Here is a 25,658-nt window from a genome sequence, read left to right as displayed (position 1 = left end):
ACTCTCCGATAAGAAAAGGTCGGAGTATGTAGATCTTCTCCGAATGAACCAAGACATTTTTGCATGAACTCCAGCCGATATGTCTGGAGTTGACCCAAAAATAATCATGCACTCTTTAAAGGTAGACCCGACCTTTAAACCGGTCATTCAGAAGAAGCGCAATTTTGCTCCAAACCGCTTACAAGCTATTGAACAAGAAGTTAACAACCTTCTCGAAGCAAAGTTTATACGGGAAGTACACCATCCTGCATGGCTGGTCAATGTCGTCATGGTGAAAAAAACTAATGGTTCATGGAGAATGTGCGTCGACGTCGACTTTACATGCGTCGACTTTACAGACCTCAACAAAGCTTGTCCGAAGGATAGTTTTCCCCTTCCGCGCATAGATCAACTCGTCGATGTCACGTCTAGACATCAAATGTTAAGCTTTATGGATGCATACTCAAGATATAATCAAATAAAGATGAACCCAGTGGACGAGGAGGCCACCTCTTTTCAAACAGATAAGGACTTATACTGTTATCAGGTTATGTCATTCGGGTTAAAAAATGCTGGTGCAACTTATCAACGACTCGTGAACAAGGTCTTCAAAAACCTTCTCGGGCGTACAATGGAGGTTTATGTTGATGATATGTTAATAAAAAGCTTGGAAGCATCCCAACACATTTCTCATCTGGAGGAGTGTTTCCAACTCCTTCGTCAGTATGACTTACGACTTAACCCGGCTAAATGTGATTTTAGGGTCACATCAGGGAAGTTTCTGGGATTTATGGTTACCAATCGTTGGATTAAAGCAAACCCAGAAAAAATCAAGGCGTTGAAAGAAATGGTGCCTCCAAGGAACATCAAGGAGGTGCAACGATTGAATGGTCGTATAGCTGCCCTATCCCGATTCTTAGCTCATTTTGGAGATAAGTATCTGTCGTTTTTCAAAATACTAAGAGGAGCACGAAACACTGGTTTTCAATTGACAGATGTGTGTCAGATCGCTTTCGAACAACTTAAGGCATATTTGGTTTCACCGTCCCTTCTCTCAAAACTCATCCAAGGGGAAATGTTATTTATCTATTATTTATCTATTTCTATTTCACCTCATGCAATAAGCTCTGTCCTAGTCAGAATAGAAAACACAATCGAGAAACCAGTATATTACGTCAATAAAGTTCTCTCTGATACAAAAAGTCGCTATCCGATGGCGGACAAGACTGCACTAGCTCCGGTATTCTCAGCAAGGAGACTTCATCTGTACTTCCAGACTCACACTATTGGCGTTTACACGCAACTCTTTTTGAAGGCAATCCTACAAAAACCAAAGCATCAGGAAGATTAGTTAAATGGTCATAGAATTGGGAGAATTTGACATCCACTATTTATCGCGACCAAACATCAAATCACAGGTGTTGGCCGACTTTGTGGTAGAATGTACAGTGTCTGCCGCTGATGAAACACCCTCTTCTCTTCCACGGTCACCTCAGTGGACACTATATGTAGACGGAGCATCTGAAAACTCAGGTGCTGGTGCAGGAATACTACTGATCTCCCTAAAGAAAGACATTTTGGAGTACGGACTTCATTTGAAATTCCGGGCCACCAATAATGTTGCTAAATATGAAGCGCTTGTCGCCGGATTAAAGCTTGTCATCAACAGTGAAGTATGAAATATGATTATCTATACTGATTCTCAACTCGTTGCATCTCAAGTAGGAGAATTTGACGCTCATAACTCACAACTGATACAGTATCTCAGTCTGGTAAAAACACTTCTCGCCCAAATTGAAACATGGCTCGTTCCTATACTTCGGGAGCATAACACCCGAGTAGATGCCCTCTCCAAGCTTGCAACTTTAACAATTGGAGATCTCTATAAAAGAAGGTACATTGAGGAAATACATTTTTCTAGCATCCATGGCCCATGGGAGATACTGTCGATAGATGACTCGAGGGAGCCTCATCATCTCCTTCCTCCGAGACAGAACACTGCCAGATAATACTACTACATCAATTCGCATCCGATGCATGACTGACAACTTCATCCTTATAGGGGATGAACTGTATAAGAAGGCATTTGTAGGTCCATATCTCAAGTGTCTTCCTTCATCTGAAAGTGATTATGCTCTATGAGAAGTTCATTCCGGAATAAGTGGGGAGTATCTTGGTGGCAGAGCACTTGCTCTTAAAATAATGAGGCAAGGCTTCTACTGACCCACGATAAAGCAACATGCATTAGAGTTCGTGCAAAAATGCAAGAATTGTCAACTACACTTCAATCTTACACATGCACCGCTGGTAGAACTCACATTTTTTCTAAGTCCTTAGCTTTTCGTACAATAGGGGGTAGATATCATGGGGTCATTTCCGATAACTACTGGACAACGAACATTCATCATCTTAGTTGTCGACTACTTCACTAAATGGGTAGAAGCAAAACCTCTTGCCAAAATCACTGAAGTAAATGCCAAAAACAGTTTGTCTGGAAAAACATCATCTGTCGCTTTGGGCTTCCTGCAAAGATTATCACTGATAATGGGACACAATTCACTGGAAGAGTTTTCATATCATTCTGCAAGGATCTTCACGTTTAGTTGGTGCACACTGCAGTAGCGCATCCCCAAACAAATGGACAAACAGAGGTGATGAATCGGACCGTGTTCAAAGGATTGAAAACTCGACTTGAGAATGTTGGGCGGCAATGGGTAGAAGAGTTGCACAACGTCCTTTGGGTCTATCGCACAACCACGCGAACTCCAACCGGGGAAACTCCATATAACTTGTGTTTTGGCACTGAGGCTGTTATCCCAGGGGTATTGGAATTCCGAACCCGTGAGTTAAATTCAACTCAGATAACAATGAGGAAAAACTCCGAAAACATTTGGATCTCCTCCCAGAAACACGCAATGTGGCCCATCTTAGAGCAGTTTCCTACCGCCAAAGAGTTGCTCGCCAATTCAACCAGAGAGTCAAGTCTCGACCTATTTCCATCGGTGATCTGGTCTTGTGCAGTATTGAAGCCGCCGGCCATGGTCCACAACGCAATAAATTAACACCTCTTTGGGAAAGCCCATATATTGTGACTGCTATGCTCAAGCCTGGAAATTTTAAGCTTAAGGATTCAAATGGGAGAATCTTGCCCCGGACTTGGAATGCAAAAAATCTTCGCAAATATTACCAATAGCACCCCAGTCATGTAGTTCACATATATTATTACATTGAAACCCGTACACAATTAATGTATCTCAAATATTATTCACTTTCCTATACATAAATGATATCTTTAGAAAGTGTAATAACTCAGTCACAAGTCACTTCATATTATTACTCATGATATCTTTAGAAAGTGTAATAACTCAGCGACCCGAGAAATACACAACTCTGGTTGTATCTTAGTCATGGCACGATCAATCCCAGGGGATTTGATCTAACCTCTTCAATATAAGTTAACATTGTCGAGTTTTAACTCCGATAAACAATCCTGAATAGGTTAACAGTCCTTGGTGGACCACACATGATCCCTTTCACACAGGTTCATAAGCGAGCAATGCTCCATAAACAACCCCGAATGGGTTAATAAGTCCTCGGTGGACTTTCGTTGGCTCCTCTCATACAAATTAACATCAAGTAATACTATGATGCATAGTCCCGGCCTAGTCAAAGGTCACTGGCGATTTATCTCCAAGGTAACTTTCTTACATGATATTGGACATCCAATGTGTTGCACCACCACGATGCTCCGTCGAACGTGTTGTCGTGACGCACCACCACAACGCATCATCACGCCGCAACGCATCGTCGCGACATACCACCGTAACGCGTCGCGTCGCTATAATTCTTTCCCGCAATGCGTTGTGTTATCGCGACGACCTGCCGGAATGCTTTGCCGCAACGCACCACCGCAACACTTCGCTCCGCTTCGACGCTTTGCCGCAATGAGAAAGAAGATCCTGTTGCTTGCCTACTACGCAGGACGGGGACAACTTTCCTCTCCGCCGCAACGAGAAAGAAGATCTCGTTGCTTGCCTGCTACGCAGGATGGGGACGACTGCAACGAGAAATAAGATCCCGTTGCTTGCCTGCTACGCAGGTCGGGGACGACTTTCCTCTTCGCCGCAATGAGAAAGAAGATCTCGTTGCTTGCCTCCTACGCAAGACGAGGACGACTTTCCTCTTCGTCACAACGTTTCGCAGCAAGGCACCCCAAAAAATGCGCCGCGACGCGCCGCCACATTGCGCCACCGCGTCGCTCCGCCGCGATGCAACGACACGAAGCACCTCAACATCACGCCGCTACGCATTGCGCCACCGCATCGCGCCACCACTGTGCAACGCCACAATGCACCTCTACATCGCTTTGCAACCTATTGCACCAACACGTCGCGCCGCCACGATGCAACGCCGCGAGGCACAGCCACGACGCACCGCGGCAATTCTACCCTCCTTCCAGCCCATATTTATAGGGTGAAAAAGAGTTTGAATTATTAAATGTTCATTACTAAAATAATTAAAATGATCATTCAGCTCCCTTCAGCCGACGCTTCTGCTTCCCAGCGCTTCGGCTTCCTGCGGTTCAAATTCCGTCATTTGGACCAAGCCAGTGTTCTATCTTATACTCATCACAGGATTATCAAAGCAAATTAAAGCTTATATTACCAAATCCCGTCGTTTGGACCAAATCACACCTTTTGGCATTCTACCTTATCTTTATCATCGGGTTATGAAAGCAGATTAAAGTTTATAATAAAAATATCATCTTATGGAGCATTTATTACGGGAAGAAAAATGTCAGCTTATGATGGGAGCATTTGTAAAATTTTCCAAACATTGCGTCTATATATATATATAATATATATATATACACACACGCACGTATATTTAAAGAAGTGCTTAATTTTTTGGACGATAATATTGAGCTCGCCAAAAAATAGAGGGGCAACTAGTATGTCACCAACAAATTTTTATCATCCAACACGAATCTCGAGGCATAACACGGATCTCGAGACAATATTTTGAGCAAAAAACATTCAAATTTCAATTAAAAGTCATCCAGAGCTTCGATTTCAGTAAACTTATAGTCAAATTGACCAACTCGATGAGATGGACCTAATGATATCAAAGTTAGTCCAATCCAAGTCAAATCAAGCCCAGATCAAGTGATTAAGTCATTTTGGAAAATTTTCGGACACGTTTGAAAGATCAAACAAATGTCGAATTCAGCGAGTTTATAATCGAATCGAGCGTCTCGACAAGACGAATCTAACGAGACCAAGATTGCTCAATTCCGACATCATTAAGGCACTCAAATGTCCATCAAATGCCATCGATCGAAGGAAGCCCTCCAGACCGTCCGATCAAAATGGTTCATATTTTTGCATTAATTGCACCGAAAACACTATAAATAGAGTCTCACCCCTCACATGAAAAAGATGAGGCTTAAGAGAGAACTTGAGGCTTTGAGAAGGAGCTCAAGTCCAAGATCATCCTCGCCATCGTCGATGGCCGTCGACCACCACTGACCGTCGACAACCACCGCTGACCTCTGTCGACCCCCGTCGCCCGTCGGCCACCGTTGATCGTCGTTTATCTCCGCCGACCATCCCAGACTGTCATCGACTGCCGTCAGCCACCGCTGACCTCCGTCGACCGTCATTGATTGTCGTCAACTACCGTCGTTAATCTCCGCCCTCTGTCAACCACCGCTGACTAGACGTCATCAGTCGACGTTATAACTTGGAAAGCTATTAACTCTTACCCTTTCCCGCCTGTAGGACAAGGTAAATCTGTAATCATCAACTTATAGTGAATTTTTACAACTGGGTCAGACCCCGTGGTTTTTCCCCTTTACAGGTTTTCCACGTAAAAACTTCTAAATATTTTTTTCATCTGAGTGTGTGTCGAATCCTCGTGCAACGCTAAGACGATAATTCAATACTCTACCGCCGTGAATTTTCTAGCACGCATTAAGTATAAAATTTTCATTATTTTACTCTATATAATCATGCTTATTTGTTTATTAAATAAATAAAAAATACATACATATATTTATATATTATTAATTTTATTATTAAATCAATTTAACAAACATTATTAAAACTTGCCTCAATCAAGCCCTAAACGATGTGCAAACAGCTTCTTCCTTCTACCTGTGATGGTCGTGTGACCTCCTCTCCTCCTTCATATGAGCCTCATTCCTTTCCTTTGATCGGTCGCAAGGTACCGACGATGGCTCTGCCTCTTCCTCCTATGCTTAACAGAGAGGTCGCCTCCTTACAGCCCACAAGCACAGCGTCACTGGCTCGACTCAACCCGACGTAGCAAGTCTACCACACAGAACAGCCGCCACCTCCTTCGACAATTTTTTCTTCTCGTTCAACTTGATGGCAAGAGATCGAGTCTCTCCCATAAATCGTTTCTTGCATATGCTGCCCTCATACGCCTTAAATTATACACGAAAATATTATTTCGTGTTCCCAACCATTCGCGTCATACCTTCATGATTCCTCGGTTCTTCTTTGGTTTCCTCATTTTCCCTTTAAGCTCTTCATTTCTTCACCAAATACCTGAAATGGGACATCACATACCACTTGCTTGAGAGTTTATAGGTTGATGATAACTTAATAGCACCCAACAAATTATATAAGATCCTCCAAAAATATGAAAAAAATGTCAAAACCTCTATCAGATGCTATGATTTTAGGCAACCCTTAAAAGCTAATTATTTCTATCAATAAAATTTAACTAAGTGCATAAGTAACTCTGGATCATCGAATTCGGACATCGAAAATAAATAAAAAAATTGTTAAAAGTAAAATAGTACAGAAAAAATAAAAGAAAGTATAGCATGGGAAAAACTAAGCCATCTTAGAAAATATATCTACCATAACTAGTATACTATCATGACCTATGGCAGCCTTAGGTAATATGAATAAGAAATCCATGTAAACATTAAACCAAGTTGTCACAGGGTCATAAAAAGAAATATACATTATATCAAGGTTGATGAAAACTTAATAGCACCTAACAAATTATATAAGATCCTCCAAAAATATTAAAAAATGTCAAAACCTCCATCAGATGCTATGATTTTAGGCAACCCTTAAAAGCTAATTATTTCTATCAATAAAATTTAACTAAGTGCATAAGTAACTCTGGATCATCGAAAATAAAAAAAAAAAATTGCTAAAAATAAAATAGTAATGAAAAAATAAAAAACGTATAGGATGGGAAAAATTAAGCCATCTTAGGAAATATATATACCATAACTAGTATACTATCATGACCTATGGAAGCCTTAGGTAATTTGAATAAGAAATCGATGTAAACATCAAACCAAGTTGTCACAGGGTCATAAAAAGAAATATACATTATATCAGATTTAAAATTTTTGCCCTTCTACCAAAAAAGACATTTACTATCTGTCCTAATGGTATCCCATCTTAACGAAGGCCAGTGAAGCATAACATTCAAGCATGTGTATGATTTTATCCCGCTTAAAATGAACAGAAGCGGCACTGGCATAAATTTCCCAAATGTTATTAGAGATCCTAAAAATGCAAAAGCTACAACCTTCGTAAAGATGTCCATCTTCAACTATGATAGCAGAAGAGCAAGCACAAAATATATCCTTGTGATCATGTCAAATCAGGATAGACTTTGGAATGATGAATGTCTTTCAGAATTGCATGAAATGAAAGTGAAACTAGATTTTGTAGTGGGACTGCCTTTGACAGATCAAGACAAAAACTTTATCATGATCATGGTAAATCGATTCCAGAAGCTTCCTAAAAAGAGGACGAAGCTCCTCCTACCCAGGGAGAATGATGGGAGACATAAGGGTCATGGAGAAGGCGAGGGTGAAGGCAGAACCGCAAGCGATGACATGTAGAAGCGGGATCACCAGAATAGCGGGTTTTTTGTGATTTCCTTGCGCGATTCGAGGCTCCTCCGAGCGCAGTGCCAAACAGTGGGCGATGATTTTTAATTTTAGGTTTTTTATTTTATTTCATTCCTATTTCGCTATTTCTAATAAGTTATTTATGTGAGGAAACTAATTATATGTTATTATTTTCTCCTTATTTTTCCTATTAGTGTTGTATCTTTGGAATTTTTTCAGCTTGTGTATTTGTAGTCTAAAAAGATCAAAGTGGTGATCTCTCCCATACATTCAAAGGCCTCATTCATCTTCCAACTCGAGGTCAATTGTTGTTCTTAGCAGAAAAAACTTCTTTTATAAGTTCTGGTTCACTTTCCCACAATTATCCGCACCTCAAATTCAGTGGACACCTTTCTTCAATATCTATGCCACACCATTTCGTGGCTTTCCTTGTTGTTTTCAGTTGGCATAGCCTCCGAACATCTCTATCCTCCTCCAAATAACACTGATCACCAGTAGTGTTATTCTCTTACTATTCCTCTATATCCTCCCTGTCAAACTCACTTCCCAAACACCTTCTAGGAGCCCTAAATCGGTATCAATATGTTAAGTAAAACCTATTTAAGTTCAAACTTCACAGAAAACATATGCATAACCAAAAAATTATGCACATAGATAACTTAACCGATAGATACTTACAAAATAATAATAATACATGACCAGAGAAAACATATCGACTGAAGCAACTAATATAATTTCCAGAATTAAATGACATGTATTACATCATACCTGTTCCCTTGAAAATTTGCCAACACAGCCCCCTTCACTGAGTGTTCTAACTCCTACAACAATTGATCCCTTCGAATCAGAAGTTTCTGCTGCCCTTCCACCTCCAACAATTAGTCGCATGACACCACCTCTAGCCTCATTTTTCGTGATCTATCACCAAGTTCGAGGAATCCGGAAATAAAAATGAAGCATAAGAATTAAATAATAAAGAGATGCACAAAATAAATAATGGTACAAATGTTCATCATTTAAAATATACAAGGAAAGAGAAGAAGCTACACAAAGAAGTTGTCATTTTCAATAATCATTTAGCTTATCCAATGATCTTCTACAATTCATACAAGTGCAGTACCACGTGATTTGTTAAGTCAAATTTTCAAATATTTGTTTTTAATGATTTCCAATTTTGTGACCTTCATCCTAACAAAATATTCAACTTGCTAGTGATTTCTAGGCTCCCACAAGCAAAAATTTGTACAATGTTATCAATTTAACAATTTCTTCCTTCAAATATTTATAATATTCATTTATATTATAATATTTCAATGGCCCATTTCAAGCTTAACCATTAAGTTTTCACTTTATTAGAAATCAAATTATTTACATCCGCATTGAAGTGGCTAATTTAATAGAAAATTTAATCTTCATCCTTTGCATATATCATTTCTTATGGTCACTTTCAAGAAAATTACCAGTAGATTTCGACTCCAGATTGTGAATAAGAGCTGTACTTCTATCTTTAGGCTTAAATAAAATTACTCCATTACTCATAATAACACATTAATTCTTGCAAGTGGTTTAGCACGGTTTTTAGGCATCTCACCTTGGTCTACAGAATTACTTGGTCCTGGTCCTCCAGAAAGTATTTTATCTAACATTTTTAGTGAATCTACTGCCCTTAGTTGCACCACTAAAATAATTTAAATCTTACTTTCAATATGTACACCTATTGTTCCGTTAATATGTTTATTTATCTAGTTTCTTTCATAATTTCATCAAAATGGGGATTAGCATTCAAAAATCAACTTAGTTATTAAAAAATTTTCAATTGCTTAATAATCACATTCTTATAGCATGTCTGCCTTACAAAATTTTAAATAAACTTATTTTTAAATCTATATAGTATTCCATTACCACATCGCACTTAACAACCTAATTTTAACTAGTGTAGTTGAACTCATATATAATCTTATTTGTCGAATAATAAGTTAAAGATATTCCAACCTATCATAAGTATAATTTATTGATTAAAAAAATCATTAAGCAATAATTAAAAATTTACATCTATGAAAATTATATAATGCATATTTGATATATCGTAAACCCCTTATCATTCAATAATTCTTCCATTGCCCTAATTTTTCACAAAATAAGAGAGATGTAAAAAAATATTAAAACTATATCAGATGCAAATAACATAAGAAGCATCCTCTCAAATGCTATTATTAAAAATCAACAAATAAAATATAAAAGAGAAGTATTTGAATGGTAATAATCAATGAAGTCCTATCATGAATGTAAAACTTTTTGGTCATTTTTGACATAATGCATATATTTAATATTTACCCATATCTCTAACAAATTTTATTTCCTAACCCCACCAAAAAAAAAAATCCACAATCACTGTTCTTTAGATTTAGATCCCTAAACAGCACATGGCCTTTCTTAGATCCATAAACACCACATGACCATTCTATCTATCACTGCTCTTTATATTTTCTTTATCTACTATTGTAGCACCAAATCACCTCTAAGATAGACTTCAACAACAACAACAAAAACAACAAGAAGCCATTATCCCACTAAGATAGACTTCAGTGAAATAAAAATACATTAATTATTCAAGGTACTAGAGTGATTTTTAAAATACCTTCTATTTTCCTATTATATACTAATTCCATGACTTTTAGTATGATTCTCTTACTAATATGACAGAATTTAGATTGATCTTCAAGACTGCTTTAAAAAAATTTTCCAAAAATGAAAATCATTTAGTTTGCAATATTTAAATTCAAGATTTCATAACCGTTTAATCCAACACTTGCATCCCTTTTTAAATCTCATTTGTATACCATAAGGACTTGAACCTTCACCTTTATGTATCTTCTACAAAATTAATCACTTCACCTTGTTTTTAAATTTTATAGTATATTCAGGATTTTTAACGTTTTATCTTTCCAAATAACTTAATTCATCAACATTTTCATCTAATAGTTTCAATATATATATGTTCAGCAGCTTCTCTTTGAAAATAACCAAGGACTTTTCTCATTTCTAAAATAGGCATCCAAAATTTTATCATTATTTGAAACTACAAAATTAGCATAACTTCGCCCATCACGTTCTATGTCCAATTACATATATATGGCAACTTGAAAACAGCTACAAGCCTATGTGATCCATTGCAATGAATGAAAACATCTGACAATGGAAAACTACAATATTATGTTCTTTGGCATAAATTGTACATACCCTACTGTTTACTTTCAGCACCTATAATAGTAAAGAACTTAAGACACATTGATCAAGGCTTTATACTGTTGGATATATTTATTTAACCATCAAATAACAAGGAAATTATGGCACATGGATAGAGGTTCTATACCAGTAGATCTATCTCGCTATGACCCTCAAATTGTAATCCGTGTGTTTTCCTAAAGGATCATTTACATTTATTTCTTCCTCTCTCCCTTTTTTGATTTTATTCTTATTTTGTAGTACCTATGGGAAATGTATATATATCTCCCATCTTTTAGAAAGAAAAGTGAAAACACTTGAGATTTTCTTCCATCATTTTATTTTCTGCATGGTAATAGAGCAAGTTTAAGGTGTTTCTTTCGACCATTGTTCTTATTCTCTAAGATTAGAGTTTTCATTTCCAACCTTTGTTCTTATTCTCTAATGTTAGGATCTCCACTTCAAACATTTATTTTTATTCTCTAAGATTAGGATTTTCATTTCCAACATTGGTTCCTACTATCTAAGGTTAGTGTTTCCACTTTCAGCCTTATCTCTCATGTAGAATTCTGCTTCTATTCATTTTGTCGGAGTTCTTTGACTTTCCTTCAAAAGAATCGACCATTATAAAGAATGAAAATAAGACAAAAGGAGAACTCCAAGTATTTCAAAGCATCTTATCACTTGAATGGAAATAATTACCTCAAATGGTCCCAAATTGTAAAGACCTTTGTAATGAGAGAGAAAAATCCAACATCTTATGGAACTCTTTGGAGTCCAAAGACTCAAAATTATAACTTTGGAAAGAAATTGATTCTATGATCATTATGTGGTTATAGAGCAGCATGCTATCAGAAATAAGTGAGACTTTTATGTTTCATGCACAATAGAAATATATTATGGACCTTTTAAAAGAAACCAAGATAATAGACTGAAAAACAGAATGAAACTCCAACTGAAACAGGATAAAATTGGACTTCGATAAAAGAACTATAGTAAATACAGGTCAATGACAAAGGAATTCAACTTGTCAGCATATTCACCAAAGGATACTTCATCCCAACCGTTAAAAATATCATAAGCAAACTCGGAATGATAGATCTCTAACATGCTTGAAATATTGCATTTTGCATTAATCGTAAAAGGGAGTTACAAAAAGCACAAAGAAACATGTGCTCATTCATGGGCAAAAGAAGCATTGTCATCTCGGAGGATGGTAAAAAGCTCCGAAGATCCAGGCACTAAAGTAAGAGAAAAGCTATGTGAAAGATCCCTTTGGACACAAAAATGGGCAGCTCTTTGAAGGGGGGTGAAGAATTTTCACTCCAATCATAAAAAAAAACATAAAACACATGGATCAAGGATTTATACCGTTGGATCATAACAAAGGGCTTGAATGTAATAACTCAACAAAATCTATAGAAAGAGGTTTCTTTCGGAGAAAAAATTGTTTGATTTAGAAGAAGAAAATACCTTTTTTTCTATTTTTTTTTAATCCGGTTGCGAGGTCTGAATAATAGGTATGAATCATAGTTCAAATATTTCTTTTCTTGATCTATTCTATATAGTCCATGCTCCAAAGACTACAATAAATATCTGACGGTAGAATCATCTTGATAGAAATAAAAAGAACTAAGTATAAGAGCATTCTAAGTAGAATAATTAAGTAGAACAAAGAAATTATGGCAAATGGATTGAAGTTCTATACAATTAGATTTGTCTCTCTATGACTCTCAGATTGTAATCTGTGTCGTTTCCTAAAGGATCGTTGACTCTTATTTTTTTCTCTTTTTTTTTTTTTTTAATCCTATTTTGTAATACCTATGGAAATGTATATGTATCTCCCCTATCGTGCAAAAAAAATGAAGACTCTTGAGAGTTTCTTCCATTAGTTTATTTTACACACATATATTGGAAAATTAAATGGCATTTTAAGACATAAATTATGAACAAGATGATTTAATTGGATTTTTATTCAAGCAGCACAATCTTGTGGCCCCTCCACATAAGAGTTTGGAATATGTTAGATAATCGCTACAGGATATTAATCTTCATATATCAATGTAAGCTTTTCTTTTTTCAGTTTCATTGATGCTTAAAAATCTCTAAATAAAAAACTAAAATGCTTTTACAAGTTATGGAGTTCTAATTTCCAAAGTTTAACAATTGAGATGATCACAGGAATAATAACTTGCCAGTTTGGTGCTTACCTTTACATAATTATTTAGTTCATCCTCTTATCTTGATCATTTTCTTTGCATGCTTCTTTTGCACTGTCCAGAGTTTGGCTGAAGATTTATAACAGTAAATACAAGCTCATCTAAAAATATACAATACACAACAACTTCAAGGAACAGCAAAAGATAGGGAACCTCACCATTTGCATCTCTTGTTCTTTAAAGATTAGGGTTTCTTCACCTCCAATCTCTTAATTCTCAATTTTCTATATGTAATATTAATTGAATTAATTTCTATCATCTACACATGTTTCTGTTTTTCATTCCAGCTTTGAACGACCATATGAAAGAAAATAAAAATTCAGTCATATTTAAAATAATCAGCTCTCTCAGTGTGTTAGCTAATTCCTGAGCTTTAGATTTGCGACAAACATTTTATCTTAAAACATCCTGCAATAGCAGTGGCATCAGCACATTTAAATTAACAGTACATCTTTTCAGACAAATAGCATATACCGCTGAATAATAAATCAGGATTACCTTGTAATTCACAGGAATTCCATTTGAAAGGCGGCGCTGCATAATGCCAGTTTCCTCGTCAAACCGTTTCATCGTTTTTACTTCTTTGCTTAGAGAAATGAAAGATGGTTTACGTTGTAATCTCAAGTCCATTAACTGTGACAATGTTATTAACTCTTTCGGCACCTCAAGCTGCAGAAGCAAACAAAGAAAAAATTAAGAAATAATCAGCACCATGATATTCACCTTCAACTGAAGTGGGCCTATTTCTATATAAACAAACAAATAAATGGTGAAAACCCACAACATTTATGATGATATGCTCAGATAAAACAAACATTAAAAATTAGATTTGGAATAACCGTGTTACCATAGACCTTGCGTCAGCACTTCATATTGAGATTTTGACAATAGAAGATGCAAGTTGAGGATTCATTGTATTTCCTCCCAACCATTCTAAACTCAAACAAAACAGCATAGAAAGGGAAAAAACTACAACTCAAGGCTTTATTTATCATTAATCAATCTTCCATTAATATAGTATTATAGATGACCTATTTAATAAAGTTATTTGTGTAATTATTTTGGTGTGGACTATTTATGGATTTTAATAAAGAAGGTACTTCAGCAATTTTAACAGTTATTGTTGTTAGGGTTTGGACTCTATTTAAAGCCACATCATCTATCCATCATGATGTTCTCCCTGTTCCTAATGAAGTTTTGTCTCAAGTCATCCTGATTTTAGGTAAAAATTTTCATTGGGATCCACTTCAAAACGGAGCTGCTTCCGTGCGTCCTGCATAGATTGTTGAATCCTCCCAGAATAATTCATGGTCAGCTCAACCTGATCCGAAGTGAGAGTAGCCTAAATCTCGAACGGAGGTGGCACTGGTGGTAAGGTATCGACCGTGATATCCTAAAATGCTCTCTAATACACAAGTCCTATGTCTGGAGCTGGTGTCTCCAGCCCATCATCCTCTGTCATCACCAAAACTGATCCATCGTTGTTGTTCTGCTAGCAAGGGCACATATCTCAGGCTCTGCTAAAGGGAGAAAGATGATGTACTTCATGTCCTTGATGAATGAGTAGGTGTTTCAGAATAAGTCGCGTTGGTTCTACAATCACTGTGCCAAGGTCTCCCTAACAAAAGATGACAAGCATCCATAGAGACCACGTCGCACCAAAACTGATCCTGTAGCTGGCTTCCCATCGAAAACTCCACAAGGCACCTCCGGTCAATGATGATCATGTCCTTCTTTAGCCACATCAATGAATACAGCTGGGAATGCCTCTGAGTCAAGAGGCTCAATTTTTCTATCATCGGTGTAGATGTCACATTCTTGTTGCTCCCCCCATCAAAGATGAGACTGCATACCTTTGTTCACAGTGCAGTGAGTGCAGAATATGTTGTGGCAAAGCTTCTACAACTCCCTCGTATCCTCCGTCTGTAGGACCCATCAAATCATGAGCATTTCGGCCTCATCAGGTGGATGATGATGCCCTCAACTTGTTCTTCAATTATATCTTCAATCGTCTCCTCATCGCTAACATCCTCTACGGCGCCCTGCACTGTAAGACACAACTCAGCTCATCGGAAAAAGGAGGCGTGCTCAAATCCGTTGTAATTGAAGCATTTTCTGGGAGGGGCTGTAGAAGACGCGATGTTCTTTTCATTTATTTTCAGTGGACCCGCTGTTTCATGTGATGAAATATCATTGGAGTCCGGATGCAGCAGTGCATCCGGACTCCGGATAAAATATTTTTTAAGCCCACACGGTTCACTCCTAATTGTGTCTCCCACATGTGATTCTTCCTCGGTGTCATCTTCCATCATCTTCTTGAACGCACACATTCTACTATGGTGCATCACCTTCTTTCCCCTTCTCATTTCTTCTTCCCTGCTTTTAACTCTTTATGCCTCTAACATTTATTCCCCCTAGTTAGAATGAGGTGTCGTCTCTTACGAATAAATGTTGAAACGACGACTGATTTGAATAAACACAGAATTAAATTATTTTATATAATTTATTTATTCTGATTAACATTGCGATTGTCGGGTCCCAAGCCTTTATTAAAAAGAGTGGAAGGCTATGTAATTAGGTAGTCAATAGTTAGCATAAAATTTATCTAAAAATCATGAAGAATTACCTTTAAATCCTTGTGTAATTGTTGAGGCGTCCCATGGAAGCAACGCTTTATATGAACTGAATACAGTAAAAAGTGTGCAAACGTAGCTATACCGACACTCAGGTGTGGTGTCAAATAAGCAAAGATACCCACATTACAGACAGATGCGGGTAAGAAAATGTGTCCATCAAACGAATAGTATGATATGATCTTGGAATGTAGAGACTCTCAAAAGTAAATTAATAGAATTAATCGATATTATGGTCCATATGAAGATAAATATCTTATGTATTCAAGAAACTAAATGATTTAGAAAAAAGGCTAAGGAGATTTACATTTTAGGTTTAAAATTTTAGTATTCATGTAAGAGTCGAACTAAAAATGGTGTGCGAGTATATATAGATAAGAGTTTGAAAGATAATATTGCAAAAATTAATAGAATTAGAGATAGAATTATAGCCCTTATGATTGTTGTTGATACTAGAATTTTTAATATTATAAGTGTTTATGTTCTTCAAGTACGTTTGGATATAGATTCAAAGGAAAGATTTTGGAATGACCTAGAAAAATTAATATAAAGGATACCTCTTGAAGAAAGAATTTTTATTGAAAGAGACATACATGGAGAAACTGGTTAAGTGATGAAAGATTTTAAAATATTCATGGTGACTATGATTTTAGAGTGATTAATGAATAAAGAAGAACCATATTAAATTTTATTTTAAAGTATGATTTTGTTATTGTTAATACTTAATTTACGAAAAGAGATAAGCATATTATTACTTATAATCTAACAAAGCACAGATTGATAATTTTCTCATCAGAAAAAAAAATCGTCAAGAGTGTAAATATTATAAGATCATTCTAAGTGAAAATTTAAATACTCAATATCATTTATTAGTACTGGATTTTAAAATGAAACGATGTAAGATAAAGAATTCAGGAAAATATTTTCATAAAATTAGATGTGGCACCTAAAAGACAATATAAATTATTTCTATGAGTAAACTTATAGATTTCAAGATTTTGGATGTTCATGAAAAAGCAAATAATGTAACAAGCACTATTAAACAAGTGGCAAAAAATATACTTGAAGAATCAAAAGAAAAAAACTGATGATTCTCTTCTTTTTACAGAGGACAAGAGCTCAAGGATCAAAGATTTCTTTAGCTTTAAGAAGTTCTTATGTGTTTTTTATGTTGGGAAGATTTTTTGACTTCTCAATAAAATCAAGATCTTGACGAGTCCCAAGGAGAGGCGATAGCTCGACTGAAAGGCGCTAGAGAACGAGGTGATAGACTAGAGAAAAAAAGGTAATAGCGGTTTAGGGGACTCCATGGTGTTTTCCTCCTCAAAGGACATGTTGCACAGCCTTGACTGAAAAGTGACTTTTCCATGTTGGTCAACAACCAACCAGAACTCGCTCGAATTCTGAAAGATGAAAAGAGTCTGAATTCAAGTTCCAATGATACATCTTCTAGAACTATGAGTTGATCCGCGATGACTATGAACGATTCTAGTATTCAATCGTCCAGTACTCAGGGTTCTTCTGATGGTCTTTCTGAGGATCATACGAGTCTTAACCCTTCCAGTGAACTTAGAGTAGAGCTTCAATCTTATATACACGATAAAATGGGGGAGTTGATGATTCACATCTGACTGATTAGTGCACCCGTTGTATTTATTTCTACTCATGGTTGGTCAAGACAAAAAAATGTTGTATTTTTTGGTACATCATTATGGATTGGATTAATCTTTCTGGTAGTTATCCTAAATTCTCTAATATATTGAACTTATTTAGTATTGACCCGATCCAAAAATGACAATCCTTCTAAGAAATGCAAATTGTGAGACACACTAAGATTCTATCTGAGTTCCAAACAAAAATGACATTTCATTGTTATGAATTGGATAGAGAGAATTCGAGAGAATTCATAATCTGATCTTACTGACTCTAGTTTTTGTATATGGCCCTGTGCAAATATGATCCAGATGCATATATGATATAACATATATGTAATATATGTGTGGACATGTGCGTACGTATTAGGAATGAAGAAAATGTGGATATGGTCGAATGGTCAAATTTTTCTTTGCCAAGGAGAAGATGCAAGTTTGATTCCCACTGTGCTAGGAGATCTATAATGGTTGTTACATCTCCACCACCCCCATCCCAATTCAAGTCCAGTCTTGACTTCTTCATTCACACAATTGGCAGTTGAAAGGAGGAATGCCAGTTTTGTCTTCCTTCGGTAAGTCATAGCGTGAGACTTTAGTCTTCTCTTCTCCGCCCACCAATCACTAAACCCCAGAAGAAAACTCCTGGTTTTTTCTTCTGCAGGTTTCATTGACAAACCAAAGATTAGTGTAACAACGGATCTACAATCCAGCTTCAGTTCTTTGGGTTGCGGAAAGCTTTATTAAAGATAGCTGAGCTAAATGAAAAAAAAAACATTGAACAAAGGCATATTCATCAGAATTACCAGTCATAGAAAATAAAAAATTGTATGTGGTATAATAATAATGTACAAGAAAATAAAAAATAAAAAAAGTTGTTATAAAATTTTGTTTAAATATTAAAGCTTAAATGATTGAGAAAAGTTTAAGCTGATTCATAAGAAATCTAAGGGTCCTTTTGGGGCCGCTTTTCTGCGGCTTCGCGGCCCCGAGTAGCGAAAAAAGTTTGTTTGGCTCCTAGCGTCTTGGCAGATAGAAGCTAAAGCAGCAGAAAAGCGGGCCGCGGTATCCATCTCATGGCCTCAACTTTCGCCTCGTCAAATTTTATAATTGCCCTCGGAACCCTCGCAACCCTCGCAACCCTCGTTCCCTCTATCGCCGTGGCAACCCTCGCAACCCTTGTTCCCTCTGTCGCCGTCTTTCCTCCCTCTGTAATAAATCCCTAGTTTTGTGACATCATGAACAAATCCTTCGCCTTCCCAATTCTTGCAGCTTTGCTTTCTCGCGTTTGAGGGAGACGCACAGTGGAAGTTCGCTGCCGTTTGAGCCATTCTCTGCCTTTGGAGACGTTCTCCGTCTTTCACCGCCGAATATCAACAATAGCCGGCCATTTCACAGCATTCACGGGAAACTTTCCTAGGTTCCCATATCCTAACTACTTCATATGCCAAAGATAATATTTCCCTTGCCTTGCTACCTTAATTCCTCTCCATTGTATGTTTTCTATTTTCCTGAATGTTCTTTCCATAATGCTTGCTCAGTTAATAGCTTATGTGGGTATGCCTACCTTCATTACCCCATGTGTTCTAAATTTCTGAAAAACAGTAAAAAGTAAAAATATGCAAATTAAGTAAAAACATAATAAATGTGTTAAATGTGTATAAACATGACTCAAGTTTCTTGTTAAATGTGTATAAATATGTCTACCTTCATTCGCCATCGCAACCCTCGTTCACAACGTCGCGGCAGATGTTTCAATAGGTTAATGCCCCAACTTTTTCAAAAATATATTATTTCTATGCCTTTGGTTGGAAATGGAAATGTCATGCTGCTGCTATCTGCTGCTATAGTCTTAAATTTCAATTTGTGTTTCATATATGCCTATGTTTGCCACTGAAAATGATGAAACTATGAGCTACATTCTTGCTTTTGTCAACAAGAGATGCACCAGTCATCAATGTGTTTTGTTCCTTCTCAGTGCTTGAGAGTATATTGGGTAGTAAACGAGGTTTAGGGCAGACAATTATCACTATCGCGTATATGATTGAATTTATGTTTCATGTGATGATTTATGATGAAGATGATATTAAAATGCCAGTCTTTTCTAGTGTCAAATGTAATGACAATCATAATGGTAATTCTATTGTCTAGGTTATGCAAATAATCTTTTGTAGTGTCAAATGTAATGACAATCATAATGGTAATTCTATTGTGTAATTGATTTTACTGTTGTTTTTCATGACTTTGTTTTGTTATAATAATAACATGGATAGTAAGACTAAAGAGGTTGCTACACCTGCATTGTGGAAAAAAGATACAAAAATAATATTTTGCGATCTTTGTATTAAAGAGATTGAACGGGGAAATAGGCCTACGACACATTTCAATAAAGAAGGGTAGCAAAATATTATCAAAAATTTCAAGGAATGTACAGGCAGGGAATACGACAGGTTGCAAATGAAGAACAAGTGGGACCAACTGAAAAAAGAATGGAAAATATGGAAGGAATTGAAAAGGGGTTCTACCGATCTTGGTTGGGATCCAGCGAAGCAATAGTTGATGCACCTGATGAATGGTGGGCTGAAAGACTTGGTGAGCTTTGTTTGTAAACTTCTTTATTTTGCAACTTTATATTTTATTCAAATTGAGTGTTTATTAATTTTTGTGTAGGTGGTGTCTCTTGCAAAGAAGTTTAAGCTTTCTAAAATTGAGCCTGAATTGGAGGAGAAACTCGACCGCATGTTTTGGGGAGTGGTTGCAACGGGGAATTATGCATGTAGCCCAAGCGAGACAAAGTTTGTTGGCAATGCCATGAATTTAGGAATCTCTGGAGTTTCAGTTGATTTCATTGACGTCCCCAGCCCAGATCAGAATGAATATGCGTAATATGCATATGAAAGAGCCCCTTAATTTTTTTTAAACATCATATTTCCTATGATATTTCCTATGGTTAAATCTATTCTTTGCGGTGCTAGTCTTGTAAGTAGCAATGTTTAAGTGTTATGTATGCAATTGTCTTTACTTTATGCTGATGGGCAAGATGGTATGTATGTAAATCTTCCTAAAATTAAGTAGTATGGTGGCATAAACTTTGTAAAAATTGAAGTTTAGGTGTTAGATATGTGGATACATAAGAATTAAGTGGCATGTATGTAAATCTTCCTAAAATTTAACGATCGCCTAAGTGGAGGTCATGATTGTCTTGTTCAAAGAATTTCACCAATGAACCTCTTATAATTTTGCTACAGCTCCTTTATAAGTTTCACCATTGCTTCTCTCTATCTTCTCTCATACTTTTCTACTTTAGTTTTCCTCTTCATGGTTCTCTCTGATGTGAAACTCACCATCAAAGGATTGTTTTATAGGGTTTCACATAGGACGTAATGCAATGTTGTTTTGCTGCAATGGTACTGGAGCAACTAAGGGCTCTGAAAATTAGTCATTATTATTTCCAAGAATTTTGTTTTGGATTGGGCAATGCCAATGAAATCCATCATGGATGAAATTCATTGCAATGTTGAGCAGGATTCCTTTTGATGGTGCTTCAGAGATGTATGCTATTAAGCTGGATTTGTGAAGCATTCATCTTGATTTGTGAAAAGTTATTACATATAATTTATATTTATGTTCGGTTCGGCGTTTTTAAGATATATCTATCTTATAGACAAAAATATACTTTTAGAATATTTCTTTAATTTGTATTTATTACAATACAATTTAATACATAAAATTACTCTATATAATAATTGATTTCAGAGATATATACATAAAATTGTGTTCCATATACTTTTTTATTCTTATACAGAAGCTGTTAACACTTTGGGGGCCTACTGAAGTTCCAAAAATATGATTGTTATACTCTTTTTTTAAACAGTTTTATCAAACAAGGGCGGTATAGTCTTTTTTTCATAAACAACTGCCTGACAGTTAGTTTCACACAGTTGCACTAAACAGACAACCAACTTTCCCGCAACTGCTTCCTCGCAGCAACTTCCTAGGGCAGCGCAGCTGCAGCTGAAAAGCTGAGAAGCTGCAACTGCACCAAATAGAACCTAAGAGAATAATTTGTGATGCTAAAAATTCTGTTTTCAGTGTTCTTTATAATAAATTAGATACTAAAGAAGGTGAAATATACATATATATATATATATATATATATATATGCTAGCCAAACAAAGAGAAAAGAAAAGCAAAATTTATTTCAAGTAAAATCTATTAAAGATGAAAATCAAAGTGTTTTTCTTAGAGAAAAACACTCAACATGTGTCAGTGAGCTATTCTGATTAACTTTTCACTAGAGATACTAAAAGTACGATAGATCTTAGTGAATTTAACATTATTAATAATAATAAAACATTTATTTTTAATGTTGCATTAGTAAAAGAAAGTTAAGGAGGCTTAAAGAAAATCAAGAGTGAAAAATCAATAGGACCAGATCATATCTCAATTAAAGTTTGGAAATATTTAGGAGATTAGGGAGTTTCTTGGTTTAGTAAACTCTTTAAAATTATTTTAAAAACTAAAAAGATGTCTAAGAAGTGGAGGAAGCGTATTTTGGTCCCCATTTTTAAGAATAAAGGGATGCACAAGAGTGTACAAATTAAAGAGGAATTAATTTGATATGTCGTGCGTTAAAATTATATTAGAGAATAATTAAACATAGATTAAGGGATGACACAAAGAATTTTCATAATCAGTTTGGATTTATGTTAAGCAGCTCTACTATAAAAGTTATAAATTTATTGAGAGGCTTGAAGAAGAATGGTAGAGAGAATAAGAAGGATTCACATATGATTTTTAATGATTTAGAAAAAGCTTGCCATAAAGTTCCATGAGATGTACTTTGGAGAGTTCTAAAAAAGAAAGATGTGGATATGACTTATATTCAAGTCATTAATGATATGTATGCTAGAGTTGTTACTTGAGTTCGAATAGGAGGATTGACCAAATATTTTCCAATTTTAGTTGGATTACATTAGGGATCGTCTTTAAGCCCATAACTATTTTCTTTAATTATGGATGCTCTTACTAGACAAGTACAAGAGGATGTACCTTGGTGTATACTTTTCATTGATGATATCTTTCTTGTGGATAAGACTAGAGAAAGAGTTCAGGAAAACCTTGAATTATAGAGGTCTACATTGGAGTCTAAAGGCCTTTGTTTTAGTAGATCTAAAATAGAATGCATGAAAAAAAAATTCAGTAGTAGTAGCTCTAGTGACAAAGATGTAACTATGGGTGATCAAATCATTAAAAAGTGTGATGGTTTTAGAAATTTTGGGTCTATAGTTCAAAGTGATGGTGATATATATGGGGATGTTATTAGTAGAATTCAAGTGGGTTGTTTGAAGTGGAGGAAGGGTTGTTTGAAGTGGAGGAAGTGGGTTGTTTGAAGTGGAGGAATAAATCGAGCATGTTTTGTGATAGAAAAGTACCACATAGACTGAAAGAAAAATTTTATAAGATGGTGGTGAGACCTACAATGCTCTATGACGCAGAATGTTGGCCTTTAAAATAGAAGCATAAAACAAAGCTCAACATTATTGAAATGAGAATGCTTAGGTGGATAAGTGGCTTGACACATAGAGACAAAATCTGAAATGAATATATCCGTCATAGGATTGGTGTAGCTCCAATGGTAAAAAAGATTAGAGAAAATTGTCTTAGATGGTTTGATCACATTAAATGCCAACCAACTGATGATCCTCTTAGGAGAGTATATGTTTTTTATTCAACTTATCCTAAAAAAGCAAACATAGACCTAAGAAGGCTTGGGCATATTGTATAAATGATCTTAATCTATTGCAATTAAATGAAAATATGACACCCAACAAGACTCAATGGAGAAAAAGAATTCATGTAGCCCACCCCACATAGCGGGATAAAGGCTTGTTGTCGTTGTTATTGTTGTTGTTGTTATTGTTATATTTATTTATTCCGATTATTATAATTTATGGGCTGGAGACACTCGAGCTAATTGCGATTAATATTCCAAAATTTAACTTTATTTTCTAGTTTCATCGGTTGTTGCTAACAAAGTTGGGCATCAGTTGTTTTCTTAGATTTCGCTTGGGACCACTTTTGATTTTTGTTTTTTTTTTCTGTTTTTATCTTTATTTTTTTTTTTGTTTCGATTTAAAACAAAACAACTTTGGTTTAATATAACATGTTTATTTTTTTTTTTAATACACTCAAAAAATATCAAAAAATAAAAACATGCAAAAAAATGTAATAAACAAGCATGTTTTTTTTTGTTAATAAAACAAAAGGAAAAACAAGAGTGGTCTCAAATAGACCCTTAGTTCTTGCTATTACCTAGAATTGTGTCTTTCCATAAATAAAGTATTTTCAATCATTTGTTAAGCGTCATCCATTGAAGGATGTAAGGATCTCTTAAACAAGCAGTCATTTCTATATCTTCACATAAATTCAAGAATGTAAGCTAAGGTGGAAAGATTGAAACCCACAATGCCCTCTCAATGTGATTATATTAATAACACTCAATGATCACAACATTAAGCAATGAAAAAGAAACATAACCCCCACATCGCTTTGCAGATGTTGAAATGAACAAATACTGAAAGTAGGTGAGTTGCAAATGCAAATTGCAATGTATAATGGAAGAAGGACCACCTCGGGCTCGGCATGCAGTGGTTCCTTAAGTCCTGCTTTTATGGCATCAATAATTTCCTGTGAATCAATCTGAAACTCAGCTTCTCCAACTCCTTCGCCATGCACTTTCTTTGGAACACAAGCAACAATAGCTGCAGGAAGTGGTGCAGTAGACTTTCCAAAGTCAGAAATGAATTCCAACACCTCCGCACCAGTAGAATTAACCTGCAAGATGAAATTAACAATTATACATATAGCAAAGGCTCCAAGGTGAAAATTTTTTTTCACCAGGGAGATTTAACAGCCAGAAAACAATAAAAAAAGAAAGCTCCACAAAAGTTACTTCTTCTAAAGTAACAGTTTCAGCAACTGCAACTAAGCATTCATGGCCCTGCCTTTGATCCATAACTGTATGGCGAAGTGCATCACTCTCCATAATAAAATCCAAGTTATCAACAGAAGGAACACTATCAATCATTGCAGCTAACTGTTCACTATCTTTGATCAGTGCATCCATATAGCGAGTTAGTTCTCCTTTTGTTACACCAAACTTTTTAAGCCTGCAGACCTGTCAAGAAACAGTTTGATTAGAGACAAACAGAGGGGGAAAAAAATTATACATTAAGAAGCATTCAAGAGAATGTTGCAAACATACTAATGATTAAAATATACAGACAAAAATAAGTAGGAAAAAAAAACTATTGAAGGAATCAAACTAAAAGCATTTATAGAACTTTCCCAACAACAACAACAACAACAACAACAAAGCCTTAATCCCACTACGTGAGGTCGGCTACATGAATCCTTTTTCTCCATTGCGTCCTATTTAGTGTCATATTTTCATTTAGTTCTAGTAAATTAAGATCATTTTTAATACAATAAGCCCAAGTCTTCCTAGGTCTACCTCTGCCTTTCTTAACACAAGTCGAATTTAAAACATCTACTCTCCTAATCGGATCATCTAATGGTCGACGTTTAATATGACCAAACCATCTAAGGCGATTTTCTCTAATTTTGTCTGTCACAGGAGCTACACCAACCCTATCACGAATATATTCATTCCGCATTTTGTCTCTAAGTGTAAAGCCACTCATCCACCTAATCATTCTCATCTCGGCAACACTTAACTTATTATTATGCTTCTCTTTTAAAGGCCAACATTCAGCGCCATAGAGCATTGCAGGTCTCACCACCATCTTATAAAATTTTCCTTTCAGTCTTAGCGGTACTTTTCTATCACACAAAAGGCCCGAAGCATTCCTCCACTTCAACCAACCAACTTGAATTCTACTATTAACATCCCCATCTATATCACCATCGCTTTGGACAACGGACCCAAGATATCTAAATCGTTCACACCTTTTAATAATTTGATCACCCAAAGTAACACTTCTGTCACTAGAGCTATTAATACTAAAATTACATTCCATGTATT

General features: G+C 35.9%; 1 protein-coding gene across 1 annotated transcript in view; it reads right to left on the bottom strand.

The window, feature by feature from the left end:
* Positions 1-25,658, bottom strand: part of LOC110031474 (stromal processing peptidase, chloroplastic) — a 200,039-nt gene that overhangs the window by 112,065 nt on the left and 62,316 nt on the right. Inside the window, exons 11-14 of the mRNA XM_020734683.1 lie at positions 24,567-24,791; positions 24,245-24,448; positions 13,828-13,998; positions 8,654-8,803 (exon numbers count right to left, since the gene is read on the bottom strand). Of these exons, the coding sequence (XP_020590342.1) occupies positions 8,654-8,803; positions 13,828-13,998; positions 24,245-24,448; positions 24,567-24,791 (750 nt within the window). The remainder of the gene's footprint in view (positions 1-8,653; positions 8,804-13,827; positions 13,999-24,244; positions 24,449-24,566; positions 24,792-25,658) is intronic.

Source organism: Phalaenopsis equestris, unplaced genomic scaffold, assembly GCF_001263595.1.
Source record: "Phalaenopsis equestris unplaced genomic scaffold, ASM126359v1 Scaffold000826, whole genome shotgun sequence".
NCBI classification, from domain to species: domain Eukaryota; kingdom Viridiplantae; phylum Streptophyta; class Magnoliopsida; order Asparagales; family Orchidaceae; genus Phalaenopsis; species Phalaenopsis equestris.
The sequence above is the reverse complement of the archived record's forward strand: the minus strand, read 5'-3'. Positions and strand labels throughout refer to the sequence as shown.